This window comes from Chiloscyllium plagiosum, unplaced genomic scaffold, assembly GCF_037043375.1.
Source record: "Chiloscyllium plagiosum isolate Xiang-an unplaced genomic scaffold, Cpla_swu_hap1 HiC_scaffold_31, whole genome shotgun sequence".
Taxonomy (NCBI): domain Eukaryota; kingdom Metazoa; phylum Chordata; class Chondrichthyes; order Orectolobiformes; family Hemiscylliidae; genus Chiloscyllium; species Chiloscyllium plagiosum.
In genome coordinates, this window is record NW_028270169.1 from 42,207,416 (window position 1) to 42,223,159 (window position 15,744).

Below are 15,744 nucleotides of genomic sequence, written 5' to 3' on the forward strand. Positions count from 1 at the left end.
ACGATAACTACCGAGGCACCAGGACCCTTGAATTATGTGGAACGTTTCAGTCATGGCTACTGCTCATGATTCTTGTTCATGGTCCACATTTAGAGAGTATGATTATATGATGGATCAGAATTGATGAGTAAGGATCAGATCAGGCTTTGTTTGGATACCTTTCTTTCATAATTGTATATTTGAGTGGAATTGCTTACAAGCAAATAGATTTCCGGGATGCCAGAGGCCTTGGTTGATTGTCAGTAGACCTGTGTGCTTTTAAAGAAAGGAGAGGCGGGTGGGCAAGCAAAGGCCGGTTAATTTTATAAGCGAGACTTTTATGAAAGGTATTTTCATTAAGAGTGTAAAATGATTTACAGGTACTGGAGTTTGACACCATCTACTGGCTGAGTATTGAATGGACTTCACAGTCACTGAGAAATCTTGCATATTTAACAAAATGTTAAAGTAAATGGGGGAATGTGAGGATGTTGCGTTTGTAAGTTTAGGGAAGAGAGGAATTCTTGTTCTCAAAACAGATTTGAGAAAAGGAGCTTTACCTTTCCTGTTGCAGCTAGATTAAATAGGGCTTTGCTTTGTGAATCCTTAATGTGTTGTCCGTCGGTTGGCTGCTAAGTTTTTATTCAATATTTTTTTCCTCATCCTTCCTTCCTTATGTTGAAATTAAGAGACTTTGATCTTCTCATTCCCCAATTCCTTAAAATGGAATTCCTCATCACCATTTTTTCTATAACTGACAGGCTTTTACATTGAAGGCCCAGTTATTACCTAATCATTACTTTCTTTTGATAAGTTTTTGATACTGTCTAAATTTCTGTTGATGGTTAATTGTTCAAAAGTAATGTGAAAGAATTTTTGATTTGAGTTAGAAGTGAAAGTGATCCATCTGAAGTGAGGGTCCTAGATCTGAGCAAAGGAAACTGGGAGTGCACAGGTTGTGAGTTGCTGCAACTGATTGAGTAACTTCATGAAAAGGCATGCTTGTGGATAGGAATTTAAGGAACAGGTGCATGCATTACAATAGTTGTGGAGTTTACCTGCCATACTCCAACCATGGCAGGTAAAAGAAATTAAGGATATTATTGATTTAAAGAAGAATTATGCAATTGCTTGAGATTTAGCAGGCCTGATAAATGACAGGAATTTAGAATTCAGCAAAGGAGGGCCAAGGTGCAGCAACCAGTTACGAAGAGAAATGTAACATTGGCCTTCATTTCGAGGAGATTTGAATACAGGAGCAAGAATATCCTGCTGCAGATGTTCAATGCGTTGGTGAAACCACACCTGGAGTATTATAAGAACAGATGCTAGCCAGAGAGGGAAATCTGCAATGGTTCACAGGCTAATTCCTGTCAGATGAAGAGAGGCTGGCTTAACAAGCCTAGTATTCACTCGAGCTTAGAAAAATATGAAGGGATTTAATTGAAATGTAGAAAATTCTGGTGGAGACATTGGAAACAGGAATGGTGTTCCCCTTGGCTATAGATGTAGAACGAAGAGCCACGATCTCAGGATGCAGCGCAAACCATTTCGGACTGAGATGACAATGGCGTAAACCTGTGGAACTCTCTATCACTTAAGGCTGTGGAAGGCAAGTCACTGAATATATTTTAGAAAGAAATAGATTTCCGGAGACAAAAGGTGTCTGTATGTTGAATTGGAGTTTAATTAGCAGAGATCTGTGAGAGCAAAAGAAATCATCAATATTCCAAAAAAAAATCAGTTTGAACTGACAATAATCAGCCCTTATTGAAAATACTGCAGTAGTTCGGCTGAAACTTGTTAAATGTACCCCACAATACCATATGTGGTATGGGAAGAGAGCAGGAGAATGACATTGAGATGGATCAGCTAATATCATATTGAATGATAGAGCAGATTCAGTGGGCCAAATGGCCTAACTCTATTTTGTATTCTTTTATAATTGTATAGTCTTTTTATTGTCTTGTTCTGCTTTGCTGTTCCTTGCAGGCTAAAGGAAGAATATCCAGTGTGGTTTGAAAAGCCTGTTTTAGAACTAGTCCATCACAATACATTGTCTTTAGACAAATTAGTTGACAAAACGTGGATGGAGATCATGACCAAGTTTGCTATTGGAGAACACTGCGAACTCCAGGTCAGTGTTGGTAGACCATTTGTAAGAACTTAAAAAATACTTCCATGAAGGCTTCGTGTCTAACGAAGTTCCCAAATTTCGGCCATAAATTCCAAGTTTAACTATAAAGCTTTGATTGTTTAGCTGATTTCCCAGATGGTCCCTGGGCAAATGAAAGAAAAATTGAGCATAATTTAAGGTCCTGATTACTCTCTGCTTTCTCATTGAAAATGCCACTTTATTGACACCAGAGGTTGTCACGATTTTGCTGGGCATGTCAGCATTGACTGGATACACCTGTGAAGAACAGACACATTGATATAGTGAAGATGCATCTTACCATGAGTCACTACCTCCTTTACTGTGTGCAGAAGAATATCAGAATTGAGCAAATCAAGCCTTGAAATAATGCAAAACTCTTTGGGATAGTGACTAACTAATACTAAATATTTGACAATTTGATGAAAGAAATTATCTGGGTGACAAATGTGTTTTGCTCTTTCATCCCTGAAACTTGAGTTCAAATGCCATTAGATCATCCTATATCTAAAACAAATTAGTTATACTTGCATTTGACAATGGTTCTGCTGCAATAAAGGAATGTTTCCCTTATAGATGTTTGTAATTATTGTAAATTCAAAAGTTATGCCAAATAAATGAAACATTTCTTTCCTATTAGGTTGGGGAAAATAAAATTCTTCCTGTAGTAGTGTTAAAAGTCCATCCTCTGGAGCCAAAGGAAGAATTACCTTCTCAGAAGAAAACTGATGGATCTTGCGATTCACCTTCCAGTGACAAGGAGAATTCCAGTCAGGTGGCACAAGAGAGCCTTGGTATAGAAGTCTGCAACAAAGTTGAGGACAGCAAGAGGGAAAACAATACAAGTATGTACTCAGTAGTGTCATGTATATGATAGAGTGAGACAGACATAGTAGGGGGACATTTGACAACATTTTTCCGTTAGCTTCCAGAGTGCCAAGAAGTCTATTTAGCCCTCTTTCCCTAAGCACGCATACCTTTTTTTTAATGTAAATGATCTCTAGCAATTCATAAACTCTACCTCGTTTTGTAAATGATTCAGTTTTTTCTTTGTGAATTTTTGTCAAACTGCAAAACCCACAATGTATAGTTTTCTGTTAATGCAATGGCATAATCAGTACAACTCTAAGTTTTCCTCCCACTATCAATTGGAAAAAAATGTCCCATTGATCAAAATACGGTTACTTCAACTCTGTTGTGACTCTAATCCTATTAACATTTGGCTACAGTCTCTGTTTAATTTTCAACTACTTTCTTGGCCTTGCTGTCTCTTTTGATCTCTTGCTGAACTCCCACATTTCTATTCAGAAAGCAGCTGTGAAAAAGTTATTTCATGCCAAGCCTACCATTTTCCTCAACAACCCTGAAGCAATTTCCAGAACTTTGGAGGTGTCACAATCTGTGGAATAAGACGTATTTATAAGGAAAAAAGTCTCATGTTTTATAACGATCGGTGTGAAGTATTAAAGCAGAGATAGTGCTGGCCTCTTGCAAATTGTTATTATGTAGTTAAACTGTTGTATCCAGTTTTGATTCCTTTTAGGAAGGATGAAGATGGTGCAAAAGATATTTGCTGCAATAATACTGAAAAAGAGGGGCCTTTGCTATGAGGACAGAGTAGAGAAACGACATCGTTTTAAGTTGAGCAAGGAATTTAATTCCAGTTCTAAAACAAACTGGCTTTAATAAAGTAAATCAGGAGAAGTATTATAACGAGCCAAGATTCTGTAACTTTGAAAGCAAAAGTTTGAGATCAAAAGGATTGAAAGAATACTTTATACAGATAGATATTAGGGCTTAAAATATCCTACCAGGTTATGTGGTAGTGAGAATAATCCACAATTGCTTTTAAAAAAGAAGTGGAATAAATGTTTGGACAAGAAATAAAAGGGTGTTGGGAAAGTGCAGAGGATTGGAAAATAGTTCGACAGATCGTTTTGAAACCTAGCAGCGATAGGATTTGCCTTTGGTATTGAAAAATGCAATAAAAGGCATAGGTACAGCATTTGGGGGTTGGGCTGGTTGTGGGATCAGTCGGGCAAATACTGAATTTTTTTGTTTTTTTTATAAAATTGTTGAAAATGTGTTGCTGGAAAAGCGCAGCAGGTCAGGCAGCATCCAGGGAACAGGAGAATCGACATTTCGGGCATAAGCCCTTCTTCAGGAATGAGGAAAGTTTGTCCAGCAGGCTAAGATAAAAGGTAGGGAGGAAGGACTTGGGGGAGGGGCGTCGGAAATGTGATAGGTGGAAAGAGGTCAAGGTGAGGGTGATAGGTCAGACTGGGGTGGGGGTGGAGAGGTCAGGAAGAAGATTGCAGGTTAGGAAGGCGGTGCTGAATTCGATGGATTTGACTGAGACAAGGTGGGGGGAGGGGAAATGAGGAAACTGGTGAAATCCGAGTTCATCCCTTGTGGTTGGAGGGTTCCTAGGAGGAAGATGAGGCGCTCTTCCTCCAACCGTCGTGTTGTTGTGGTCTGGCGATGGAGGAGTCCAAGGACCTGCATGTCCTTGGTGGAGTGGGAGGGGGAGTTGAAGTGTTGAGCCACAAGGTGGTTGGTTGGTTGGTGCGGGTGTCCCAGAGATGTTCTCTGAAACGCTCCGCAAGTAGGCGGCCTGTCTCCCCAATCTGGAGGAGGCCACATCGGGTGCAGAGGATGCAAAAGATGATGTGTGTGGAGGTGCAGGTGAATCTGGCGGATATGGAAGTTTCCTTTGGGGCCTTGGAGGGAGGTGAGGGGGGAGGTGTGGGCGCAAGTCTTGCACCATTCAGTTGTTTCAATGTAGTAGTCCCTGATCTGAGAACCATTGCTATTTGAATACTGTTTTTCAATGTTGTAGGTTTAAGACCTGCAAATGAGACTGGCTGCCTTAGGAAGATGGAACATTTTCCAATTCTACCGAAGTGTGTGTTAAATTTAAACTTAAGACCCAGCTAACAACTGAAAATTGATCTTTTCCAGATTAAGCTAAAATATAAACCCTTTTGAGTTGACTTTTAAAGCTTTAAAATTTTGCTGACCTATACTTCTTCCTTGTGACACACTTGCTTTACAAAATCTGGAATATTCACTTTGTAGGTTTAGGCAGCAAGCAATAAATTGATAAAATGTATGTGTAAATGAAAATTATCATTCTTATTCCATTCTAGACACTTGATAGTGTCATTTATAGGATTCTGTGTGATGCCTTAAAGCTACTGGACCTGCTTCCCTTTTATTTCAGTTTGGTTTGGCTCGTTACATACAGTAATGCGAGTGGCTGTGTAATGTCCGGTATCTCAACTGGCAGTGTAACAACTGAATGGACAAGGTTGCACAATAAATAATAGTGGCTATGTTATACTTATTAGGTGACCGAGCTCGTCGATCACCACGGAAGCTGCCTACAAGCCTCAAGAAAGAAGAAAAGAAATGGGTTCATCCAAAATTTCTGCCCTACAAGTATGATGTGAAGCTGCAGGAAGAGGACAAAGTGAGAAATAAAATAGACTTCAGTTTTATTTTCTTGATCACAGATCTTTGGTCAATCTGTTAAAATTTTATCTATATATAGGCTGCCTGATTCATAACCAACAGTGTCATTATGGGCAGTTTCAGGAGATGAAGTGGCATCTAGCAGGTAGAAAGTTTCCTGACGTGATGCAAAGGGTTTTACAACTGTATGGGATAGGCTAGAAGGACCAGTGGATCTTTTCTTGTCATGATGTTTTCATATCTTATTAAAATCAGTTTATTTTGGTTAATAGCAACTTGTAATCAATATATAGTGACACTCACTTTGAAGGATATCGACATCAATTCTGTAGCTACTCCAAGTGGTTTACTGTTTGTGTTAGTTTAAATTACAGGGCGTTCTAGTATAACACGATGGTTGCATTCCTCTGCACCCTCATGCTGTAGAAAATAGCGCTTATGGAAAATCACACTGTAGAAGGTTGTTATACCCATTCAGTAGGAAGTTTGCATTATCCAAATAGTGTCCACGGTTTGTCAATTGCGTTAGAGCCAATTCATGTTGACAAAACGCGTATTATTATACCAAAACGACATATACCTATTTTAGAATGAGTAGTCAGAGAAAATGTGGGGTATGTTATGCTCATCAAGATCTAAGGGGCTTCTTCCACCCCCCCGCCCTCCCATTTATCTCTCCACTGCTGAGGCTCCTAGCCTCATTCCTGGTGAAGGGCTTTTACCCGAAACGTCGATTTTCCTGCTCCTTGGATGCTGCCTGACCTGCTATGCTTTTCTAGCACCACACTCTTGACTTCACTTACATTGCTGGTTACATTCTATAGGGAGTTGGCTGGACAGCCAGTTAGTGATTCAGAAGTTTGCCAACAGCATGGGTTCAGTTCCCACACTGGCTGAGATTACCACAAAAAACTCTGTTTCTCATTCTCTCCCCTCATCTGAGGCATGGTGACGCCCAGATTAAACCACCTGTTGTCTTTCATAAGAGACAGCCTATGGTCCAGTAGGGCTATGGTGATTTTTTTGCATTCGATGAGAATATACCCAGTGACATTTTCTCTGGTCTTAATCTTTCTTTATTGCTGTATCATTAATGAACCGGCTAAATGTGAAATGCAAAATAACCGTTTAGACAATGTTATAACTAAGTTGGAGGAGGGTATCATTACTTGAGTCCCACTATTCCACAGATTTCAACGTAAACTAAAAATACTTTGGCCAGTTATCAAACTGACCAGTTCGATAACCTTGTTTATTTCAGCTTTTCAACCAAAAGTACCTATTAACCAAGTTTTTTAATAAACATAATAGTAGGTTTATTGTCCACACAAAAAATTCAAAATGAAATGCCATATTTGCTTAACATATACAGCTAATAATATAGAAGCAAAAATGCTCATCTCTAAAGATTCCCAAAGTACACACAAACACAAACTCTTCAGGGATAGAGACAAAAAATGCAGCGATTGATCTTTGAAAAAAAATCATTGATCAGTGGATTCTTGAATGTGCAGGATGTTCTGGAGCCCGTTGTTCTGATGTTCTCGCATCTGAAAAGTTACTAATCAGATATGGCTGTCTCTGAAGTATTGTAGACAAAATTTGCACAGGAAAAAGAAATCTTGAGATGTCTGTCTGTTTTCTCTTTTAAAGAAACAAATATGTTTCACCCTGAACTGATGTCGGAGAGTTTTCTTTTCTTTTGAGAAACAGCTGAGCTGTTTTTTATAACAGGATTCCCACCAACTCAGATGCTTCTCAACTGGCTTCTCTCCAACTCCGCTGGATAAAAGAATAGGTCCAAGCCAGTCAATATTCAATAAAAGCCCAGCCGATTCAAGATAGAGCAAGTCATTAATACTAGTAATGTGATCTCTCGAAAGACTTTATTCTAAAATCAATTTAATCACCTCTTAAAGAAACCACTCCAGGTCTGTTTACAAAACTTGAAATAAACTGAGAAGAAAAATTTTAAAAGGACCTGAATGGCAACTTTTTCACACAGGGTGGTTCGTATGTGAAATGAACAGCCAGAGAAAGTAGTTGATGCAGGTACAGTTAGAACGTTTAAAAGAAACTTGAATAGGTACATGGACAGGAAAGGTTTGGAGGGATATGAATGAAACACAGGCAAATGGATAAGACCATAAGACATAGGAGTGGAAGTAAGGCCATTCGGCCCATCAAGTCCACTCCGCCATTCAATCATGGCTGATGCGCATTTCCTAATGGGACTAGGTTTAGTTTGGGAAATTTGGTTAGCATGGACGAGTTGGAAGGAAGGGTCTGTTTCTGTGCTGTATGACTATAAATCAATTTTTCGCAATCCTTCAAATCCCAAGTCCTCCCAGCAATGAGTCTTAGCAACACCACTCATCAGATTGCTGAAATGAAGCAAAATTTAAATTAACATTATTTTCTCACTGAAAAGCTCAGTGTCATTGTGTGAATTTACACAACGGTCAACAGTCTTCCAAACCTTTTCTACATGACTACTCTGCCAGTGTGAACTAGAAATATTACCAGATCATATGCTAACCATTATCTTGATACCTAAACTAACTTGTTTTCCTTTAAATGAGGAGTCAGTGCATTGCTTTCAGCAGTTGGCCCTGGGTAACTGCTTCACGCACCACCCCTACTCATTACTACAACTACCTATCAAGGGCTCTCGGTGGTGTTGTATTATTCACATTGCTGGATTAACAGAGATTAGTTTTGGCCTGGAACCAAACTTAATTCTTCTTCTTTATAATGTAGTATTGATCATTGCACTGATGTTTTTGCCAGCATCTTATCTTTCACACTACATCTTCCTTAACTGGAAAACATAAAAAAGTGTATCTTGCACAAAGTTCAGTTCAGCTCTTAACTCAGTGTCTGCTGCCCTACAATGGCTCCATGTCAGTAAAGACACTCATCCTTCTTTGTTAAAACTTTTCAGAATTATAACTGTCCCCGTCTCTACTTCAGCCCTCTGGGATCTTTAGGGTTATCTAATTCTGACATATTGTAGATTCCTGATTTTAATTGCTTCATCATTAACTGACAGGATCTTGAATTCTGGAATTCCTTAAACTATTTGGCTTCTCTGCTCCATTATCCTTTTAAAACACTTCTCAGAATCTTCCATTTTATGTTTTTTCAGTGCTTTGCCTGGTATCTTCTTGTAAGGAATTATCAAATTTTGCTTGATAAACTCTTGTGAAGTGCCTTAGGTTAGTTTACAGCATTAAAGGTACACTGTAAGTGCACTATTGCACAGGGTAAAAACAATGACTGCAATGCTGTAAACCAGATTCTGGATTAGTGGTGCTGGAAGAGCACAGCAGTTCAGGCAGCATCCAAGGAGCAGCAGAATTGACGTTTCGGGCAAAAGCCCTTCATCAGGAATAAAGGCAGAGAGCCTGAAGCGTGGAGAGATAAGCTAGAGGAGGGTGGGGGTGGGGAGAAAGTAGTATAGAGTACAATAGGTGAGTGGGGGAGGGGATGAAGGTGATAGGTCAGGGAGGAGGGTGGAGTGGATAGGTGGAAAGGAAGATAGGTAGGACAAGTCCAGACAAGTCATGGGGACAGTGCTGAGCTGGAAGTTTGGAACTAGGGTGAGGTGGGGGAAGGGGAAATGAGGAAACTGTTGAAGTCCACATTGATGCCCTGGGGTTGAAGTGTTCTGAGGCAGAAGATGAGGCGTCTGGCGGTGAGGGAGTGGCGGTGAAGGAGGCCCAGGACCTCCATGTCCTCGGCAGAGTGGGATTGCACATTTGGCTGATTTGATTAAGTAACTTGATTTGATTGGTTAGTTCATTTTACTGATTCCAGTATTGTTTTGATGTGTATACTTTGCAAGATCATCTGGTGTGGGGTTTGAGGAAAATGTGGACCTTAATTAAATTTTAATTTTAGTAAAGGGAGTCCTTTTTCTTGTTACTATAGATAATTAGTAATGTACCAGTCGAAAGTCTCATCCGATCAGAAAGGCCACCAAACAAGGAAATCTTGCGCTATTTCATCAGACACAATTCCATGCGAATGGGGATGGGAGAAAACGCACCCTGGGTGGTGGAAGATGCACTCGTGCAGAAATATGCGCTACCCAGTAAATTCAGTGACTTCCTGCTGTCTCCGTATAAGGTAATTTTATTGTATTTCTTGAAACATTTTCTGCTTGAACTAATGTTATCTTTCACCTGTGGTACTGAGACTATGTGTAATGCCGTACCTTTCATTGTGACTAAAAGGAATTCTGCATAGCCTAGGAATCAAAGCAGAAAGGTTCTGGTTTGTATGATTTTTATTTAATGCTGGTCAAACCATTTGAATAGCATTTAAGTACTAGGTGGGAGTGGACTGAGTAGACAGGCAGGATGAAAGTTTTTTTTTGCTTGGACTGATGTTTTATAATTTTGCAATCAATAATTTCTCAGACTGATCCCAGTACAGCAGTGGTTGGGATGTTAATGTGAATTTCTTGATAATTAATGCAGCTTCCTAAATGGACTGAAGATGATGAGGTAAGGTGCCTACGTCATCTTGATCTGCATGACTCATTGTGCTATTAGTGATGGCTGTGTGTCTGTTTGGAGTATGGCTGTCCCTTCAAATGTTTACTTGTATTATTTGCTGCTGTCCTGTCATGGGTTTGCAAGGATAAAGATTCTTTTAAAGTGTTAATGAAATGTTTCATTGTGAGTTAACATCATTTTTGAACCAGTAGTTCTTGGGGGGGAAAAGATGAGGCATTTTAACAAGCTCGCCCACCAATGTTCTGGACTCAAAGAAAGTCCATATGTGAGCTTAGTGAATTGGTGCATTTGCTTATTCTCTATATTTTCCATCCAAGCATTTATCAATTGAGGTTTTTTTTCTGAACTGTTGAGAATTTTTTTTTGTATTCTGCACTCTGTTATTTCCAATAATTGAAGAATGGATTCGTCTAGAAATAGAGTTTAATCCAACTTCCAAAAACAAGCAAAACTGAAAATTCTTTTCGAGGCTAATTAATTAATTTTTCCACAGTTTTAAAGGGCCTATAGAGTCCAGAGGCAGTATATTCCTGGTAGGGTGAAAGGAAAGGCTGGTAGGTATAGAGAATGCTAGATGACTAAAGAAATTGAGGGTTTGGTAAAGAAAAAGACGGAAATATATGTAAGGTATAGACAGGATAGATCAAGTGAATCCTCAGAAGAGTATAAAGGCAGTCGGAGTACACTTAAGAGGGAAATCAGGAGGGCAAAAAGGGGACATGAAGTAGCTTTGGCAAATAGAGTTAAGGAGAATCCAAAGAGTTTTTACAAATACGTTAAGGACAAAAGGGTAACTAGGGAGAGAATAGGGCCCCTCAAAGATCGCAAGGTGTCCTTTGTGTGGAGCCGCAGGAGTTGGGGGAGATACTAAACGAGTATTTGCATCACTGCTTACTGCGGCGAAGGACATGGAAGGTATGGAATGTAGGGAAATAGATGGTGACATCTTGAAAAATGTCCATATTACAGAGGAGGAAGTGCTGGTGTCTTGAAACACATAAAAGTGGATAAATCCCTAGGATCTGATCAGGTGTACTCAAGAACTCTGTGGGAAGCTAGGGAAGTGATTGCTGGGCCTCTTGCTGAGATATTTGTATAATCAATAGTCACAGGTGAGGTGCCAGAAGACTGGAGGATGGCTAACGTGGTGCTACTATTTAAGAAAGGTGGTAAGGACAAGCCAGGGAACTATAGACCAGTGAGTCTGACTTCGGTGGTGGGCATGTTGTTGGAGGGAGTCCTGAGGGACAGGATGTACATGTATTTGGAAAGGCAAGGACTGCTTAGGGATAGTCAACAGCTCACAAACTTGACTGAGTTTTTTTGAAGAAGTAACAAAGAAGATTGATGAGGGCAGAGTGGTATACGTGATCTATATGGATTTCAGTAAGGCGTTTCCCTTTGGGAGACAGATTAGCTAGGTTAGATCTCCTGGAATACAGGGAGAACTAGCCATTTGGATACAGAACTAGCTCAGAGGTAGAAGACAGAGGGTGGTGTCGGACGGTTGTTTTTCAGAGTGGAAACCTGTGACCATTGGAGTGCCACAAGGATCTGTGCTGGGTCCACTACTTTTCATCATTTATATAAATTATTTATATGTGAGCTTAAGAGGTATAGTGAGTAAGTTTGCAGATGACACTAAAATTGGAGGTGTAGTGGACAGCGAAGAATGTTACCTCAGATTACAAAATGGGATCTTGATCAGATGGGTCAGTGGACTGAGGAGTGGTAGATGGAATTTAATTTAGATAAATGTGAGGGGCTGCATTTTGGGAAAGCTAATCTTAGCAGGACTTATACTCTTAATGGTAAGGTCCTAGGGAGTGTTGCTGAACAAAGAGACCTTGGAGTGCAGGCTCATAGCTCCTTGAAAGTAGAGTCGCAGGTAGATAGGATAGTGAAGGTGGCATTTGGTATGCTTTCTTTAGGGATAAACCACAAGCATTAGATTCCCCTCATCAACTGTGAGTTATATCCTCAATGAGCACCAGTCAATTTGTCAAACATGATCTTGTTTCGTAAATCCATGCTGATTCTGACTGCTGCCACTGATTTCCAAATGCTCAGCTTTTAAATCTTCCACAATGGACCCTTGTATTTTCCCTATTACTGAAGTCAGGCTGACTGGTCTATAATTCCCTCTTTTCTCTTTGTTTCCCTTTTAAATAGGGGGATCATTAGCAACCCTCAAATTTGTAGGAACTGTTCCACTATGGCTCTTAGAAGATGACTATTTCAGCAATCACTACATCTACAGCCACTTCCGTATCTACTTTTGTGATATAGATTATCAGGCCCTGGGAATTTATCGGCCTTCAAACCCACTAACTTCACTATTAATACTGATTTCCTTCAGTTTCTCCCTCTCACTAAACCCTGTGTTACCCAACATTTCTGATATGTTATTTATATCTTCATTTGTGTATGCAGAATAACTTTGGTTATCCAAACATTAATTATACGAATTTCGGGTTATCTGAACAAGATCTCAAGGTCCTGAAGTTTGAGATCGGAAACCAGACTATGTCAATACCTACAGAAACTCTCTTTCCAAGACACAGTGTCCACCAGTAAACTCAGCAAATTCTCTTCCACTCTGCCTCTGTCATTTATTTATTTTTGTTCATTTGTTCTTTCTCATCCAACAAGAATGGTAATGAACTATAAAATCATTTGTTGACATGCATTTATTTAACCAAAGTATTTGGTTTCGAAATTACCCACTACCGGAGCCGCTAAGAAATTGTCCTTGATCTGAAAATAATCTGCTGTACCAAGATTTATTGAAAAGATAACCATATACTTTCCATTGCGCTGAATGTGATTTTGCAGTAACATTTTTACCGAGTGGTTTTCATTTCGTAATGCATTAAAATGCTGATAAACTCTGCAGTGTAAATACCCTCTAGCAGGAAAGGATTTTACAAATGGATTGTAGCTCTGCACATTCAGAAGTAGTTCTGCTGGTGAAATATTTTCACTTTTTCTTTTTGGGGACACCTAATTTCCATCGTTGTTGAGCAGTAGCACACTTGTTTGTGTTCAAAATGGGAAGCTAATTTCCAACGATGCAGGACAAATTCAATGTAGCATCTCTGTACTACTTATAAAAAATGTAATTAAAACTCTTTCAGAAAGTTTAGTGTAACACACATAGAGACCTAATGCTCGTGTTGTAGTACCTCAGACTATGTCTTGGTGTTAAAGGGATGGAGCTGCGTTTGTAAATATTCAAAGTTATCTGGAAAGCTCCGATTCACTTTAACCTTTCTTTAAAATGGTTCCATTTAACTCATGGAACAATTCGATCTATTTAACCATTTTCAAAATTATCTGCCATCATAAATGCCCTTGTTTTGATTTGATCAAGCTGACTGGTGCAACACATGAGTTGATGCTTCTGGCTGAGACTTTGTGTCACAGGATTCCATTTACACTTGAGAATGCTTCCTTTGTGTACAATCAGATCAGTTATCTGAACAATCAGTTATCAGAACAAAATACTCGCCGCCCATCTCATTCAGATAATCGCGTTGTTCTGTACAGAGCCAAAGTATGTATTTAATCAGTAAGTCATTTCTTTGTTTCCTCATTTCCCCACAAATCAGCAACTTATGAAAACCCATAAACTGGTTCATAGAGTCATAGAGATGTACAGCATGGAAACAGACCCTTCGGTCCAACCCGTCCATGCTGACCAGATATCCCGACCCAATCTAGTCCCACCTGCCAGCACCCGGCCCATATCCCTCCAAACCCTTCCTATTCATATACCTATCCAAATGTCTCTTAAATGTTGCAATTGTACCAGCCTCCACCACTTCCTCTGGCAACTCATTCCATACACGTACCACCCTCTGCGTGAAAAGGTTGCCCCTTAGGTCTCTTTTATATCTTTCCCCTCTCACCCTAAACCTATGGTTGAAACCATCCGTGCTGCAGCTTATCACTTCAAAAACAGAATGTAATTAACCTATATGATCATGCTGTGACTACTCCAGAAGAGGTAGGGTTTTAACCTAGACCTTCTGGCCCAGATGAAGGGACATGCCACTGGGTCACGAGACGTTTTACTTACCATTTCATAATCACACGTTCAGTCCACCTACTGTCCGCCCTTCATTTTGGCACTCCAAAGAGAAAAACCTTCTTAAGCAAAATGAGCATGCTGTGACATCCTTTGCATCATGATATGAAAAGTATGAGAAGTCTCTAATAAGTTATTTGTGACAAACCCAGAATGTTAAATAAAAAACTTTGAACTACATGGCAAGCATGATCCTTTGGAAAGAGTTTCAGGAAAATCCAGGGCCTTTACACAGTAAGCCACCCCTCCAATGCTAGGATCTTAGCATGAGCCCCTTCTGCACTTGTGCAGAGCCGAACTATGCTGCACATTACCAAGAAACATCTGCTCTACAGGTAAAGTGGCAGACTAACCACATTAAACTCAGTAAATCTGGAGACACTTCCTCGGCTGCAGAGATTTACATGTGCAAAATAATAAAAATAAATCTGATGCACCTCAAGGGGGGGTTAAATTAAAAGTTAAACTGGGGAACGTCAGGATAAAATATATCAACAAACATAAAACGAAAACAGTTTGGGAAGGATGAATTGCTGATGTTTTAGTGAAATTTATTACTGACAATAATTAACATCTGCTGAGGTTGTTTTCCACCTTCCATTAATTCTCTCTCCCATTCTTTCATTCTTTGCCCTTTGTTCTTTATGTTCAGACTCTTCTCTTTCTCTGTGTGCCTTCCATATACTTTTAAGTTGGACTTGTGCTGTCTTTCTTTCTCCATGCGTTTCCTCATTTCTCCAGGCACCTTCCAAGATGATTCAGAGGCCATATTCCTCCAGTAGCTTCCATTACATACCTTGTAGCCACCTCTATCTCTGTCATCCCCTCCCCAGTCAGATTTGAAGTTCTACCCTCAGGCATTGATACAATTCTGTAGCCCTTTTGAAACAATCTGACCAACATTTGGTGACCCCCCCCCCCCCCCCCTCATTAGATCCCAAAATGGATCCCTTGACACCTGTTAATCCATCTTTGGGTCATTCACTTCATGTATTATCTTGGTAACTTGGGCGATCACTTTCCGTTGTGGAGAGGAACCAAACTCCAGCATTGAAGGTTCCTTGACTAAAAGTTCTGAAGAAACTTGGACCAAATATGGTAAAAGGTTACATAACATCTCTGGTAAAGATTAAAAGTCTCAATATGCTAAAGGTAATATAATGCCTCATTTACTCACCACAGTATCTGTCGATGAAAGTGGTTGGAGGCTGGTGTCCAGTGGTGTACCAAATTGATCAGTACTGGGTCCCTTATTGATCACAATTGATATAGATGAGAAAATGGGGGAATGCTAAATAAATTTGTGAATAAAACAAACGTTGGCCAAGTGGTTAACAGTGAGGAGGAAGTTTTAGGTTACAGGAAAATATAAACAGATTGGTCAGACAGGCAGATCAGTGGTAGGACAGTTGGAAGCTCCAAGGAACAAAGGGAACTTGGTTTGCTTGTCCACAGATGCCTGAAGGCTGCAAGATAAATTAATAGGGAGTTAAGAAGGCAAAGGCGGCACTTGCCTTTATCAG

General features: G+C 39.8%; 1 protein-coding gene across 2 annotated transcripts in view; it reads left to right on the forward strand.

Moving 5' to 3' along the window:
* The window catches only part of baz1b (bromodomain adjacent to zinc finger domain, 1B), a 96,326-nt gene that overhangs the window by 9,586 nt on the left and 70,996 nt on the right, over positions 1-15,744 (forward strand). Inside the window, exons 3-7 of one of the 2 annotated variants that reach the window (XM_043718704.2) lie at positions 1,972-2,116; positions 2,775-2,979; positions 5,485-5,606; positions 9,542-9,739; positions 10,093-10,119. In XM_043718704.2, the coding sequence (XP_043574639.2) occupies positions 1,972-2,116; positions 2,775-2,979; positions 5,485-5,606; positions 9,542-9,739; positions 10,093-10,119 (697 nt within the window). The remainder of the gene's footprint in view (positions 1-1,971; positions 2,117-2,774; positions 2,980-5,484; positions 5,607-9,541; positions 9,740-10,092; positions 10,120-15,744) is intronic. The other variant, XM_043718706.2, reaches the window with a different exon arrangement.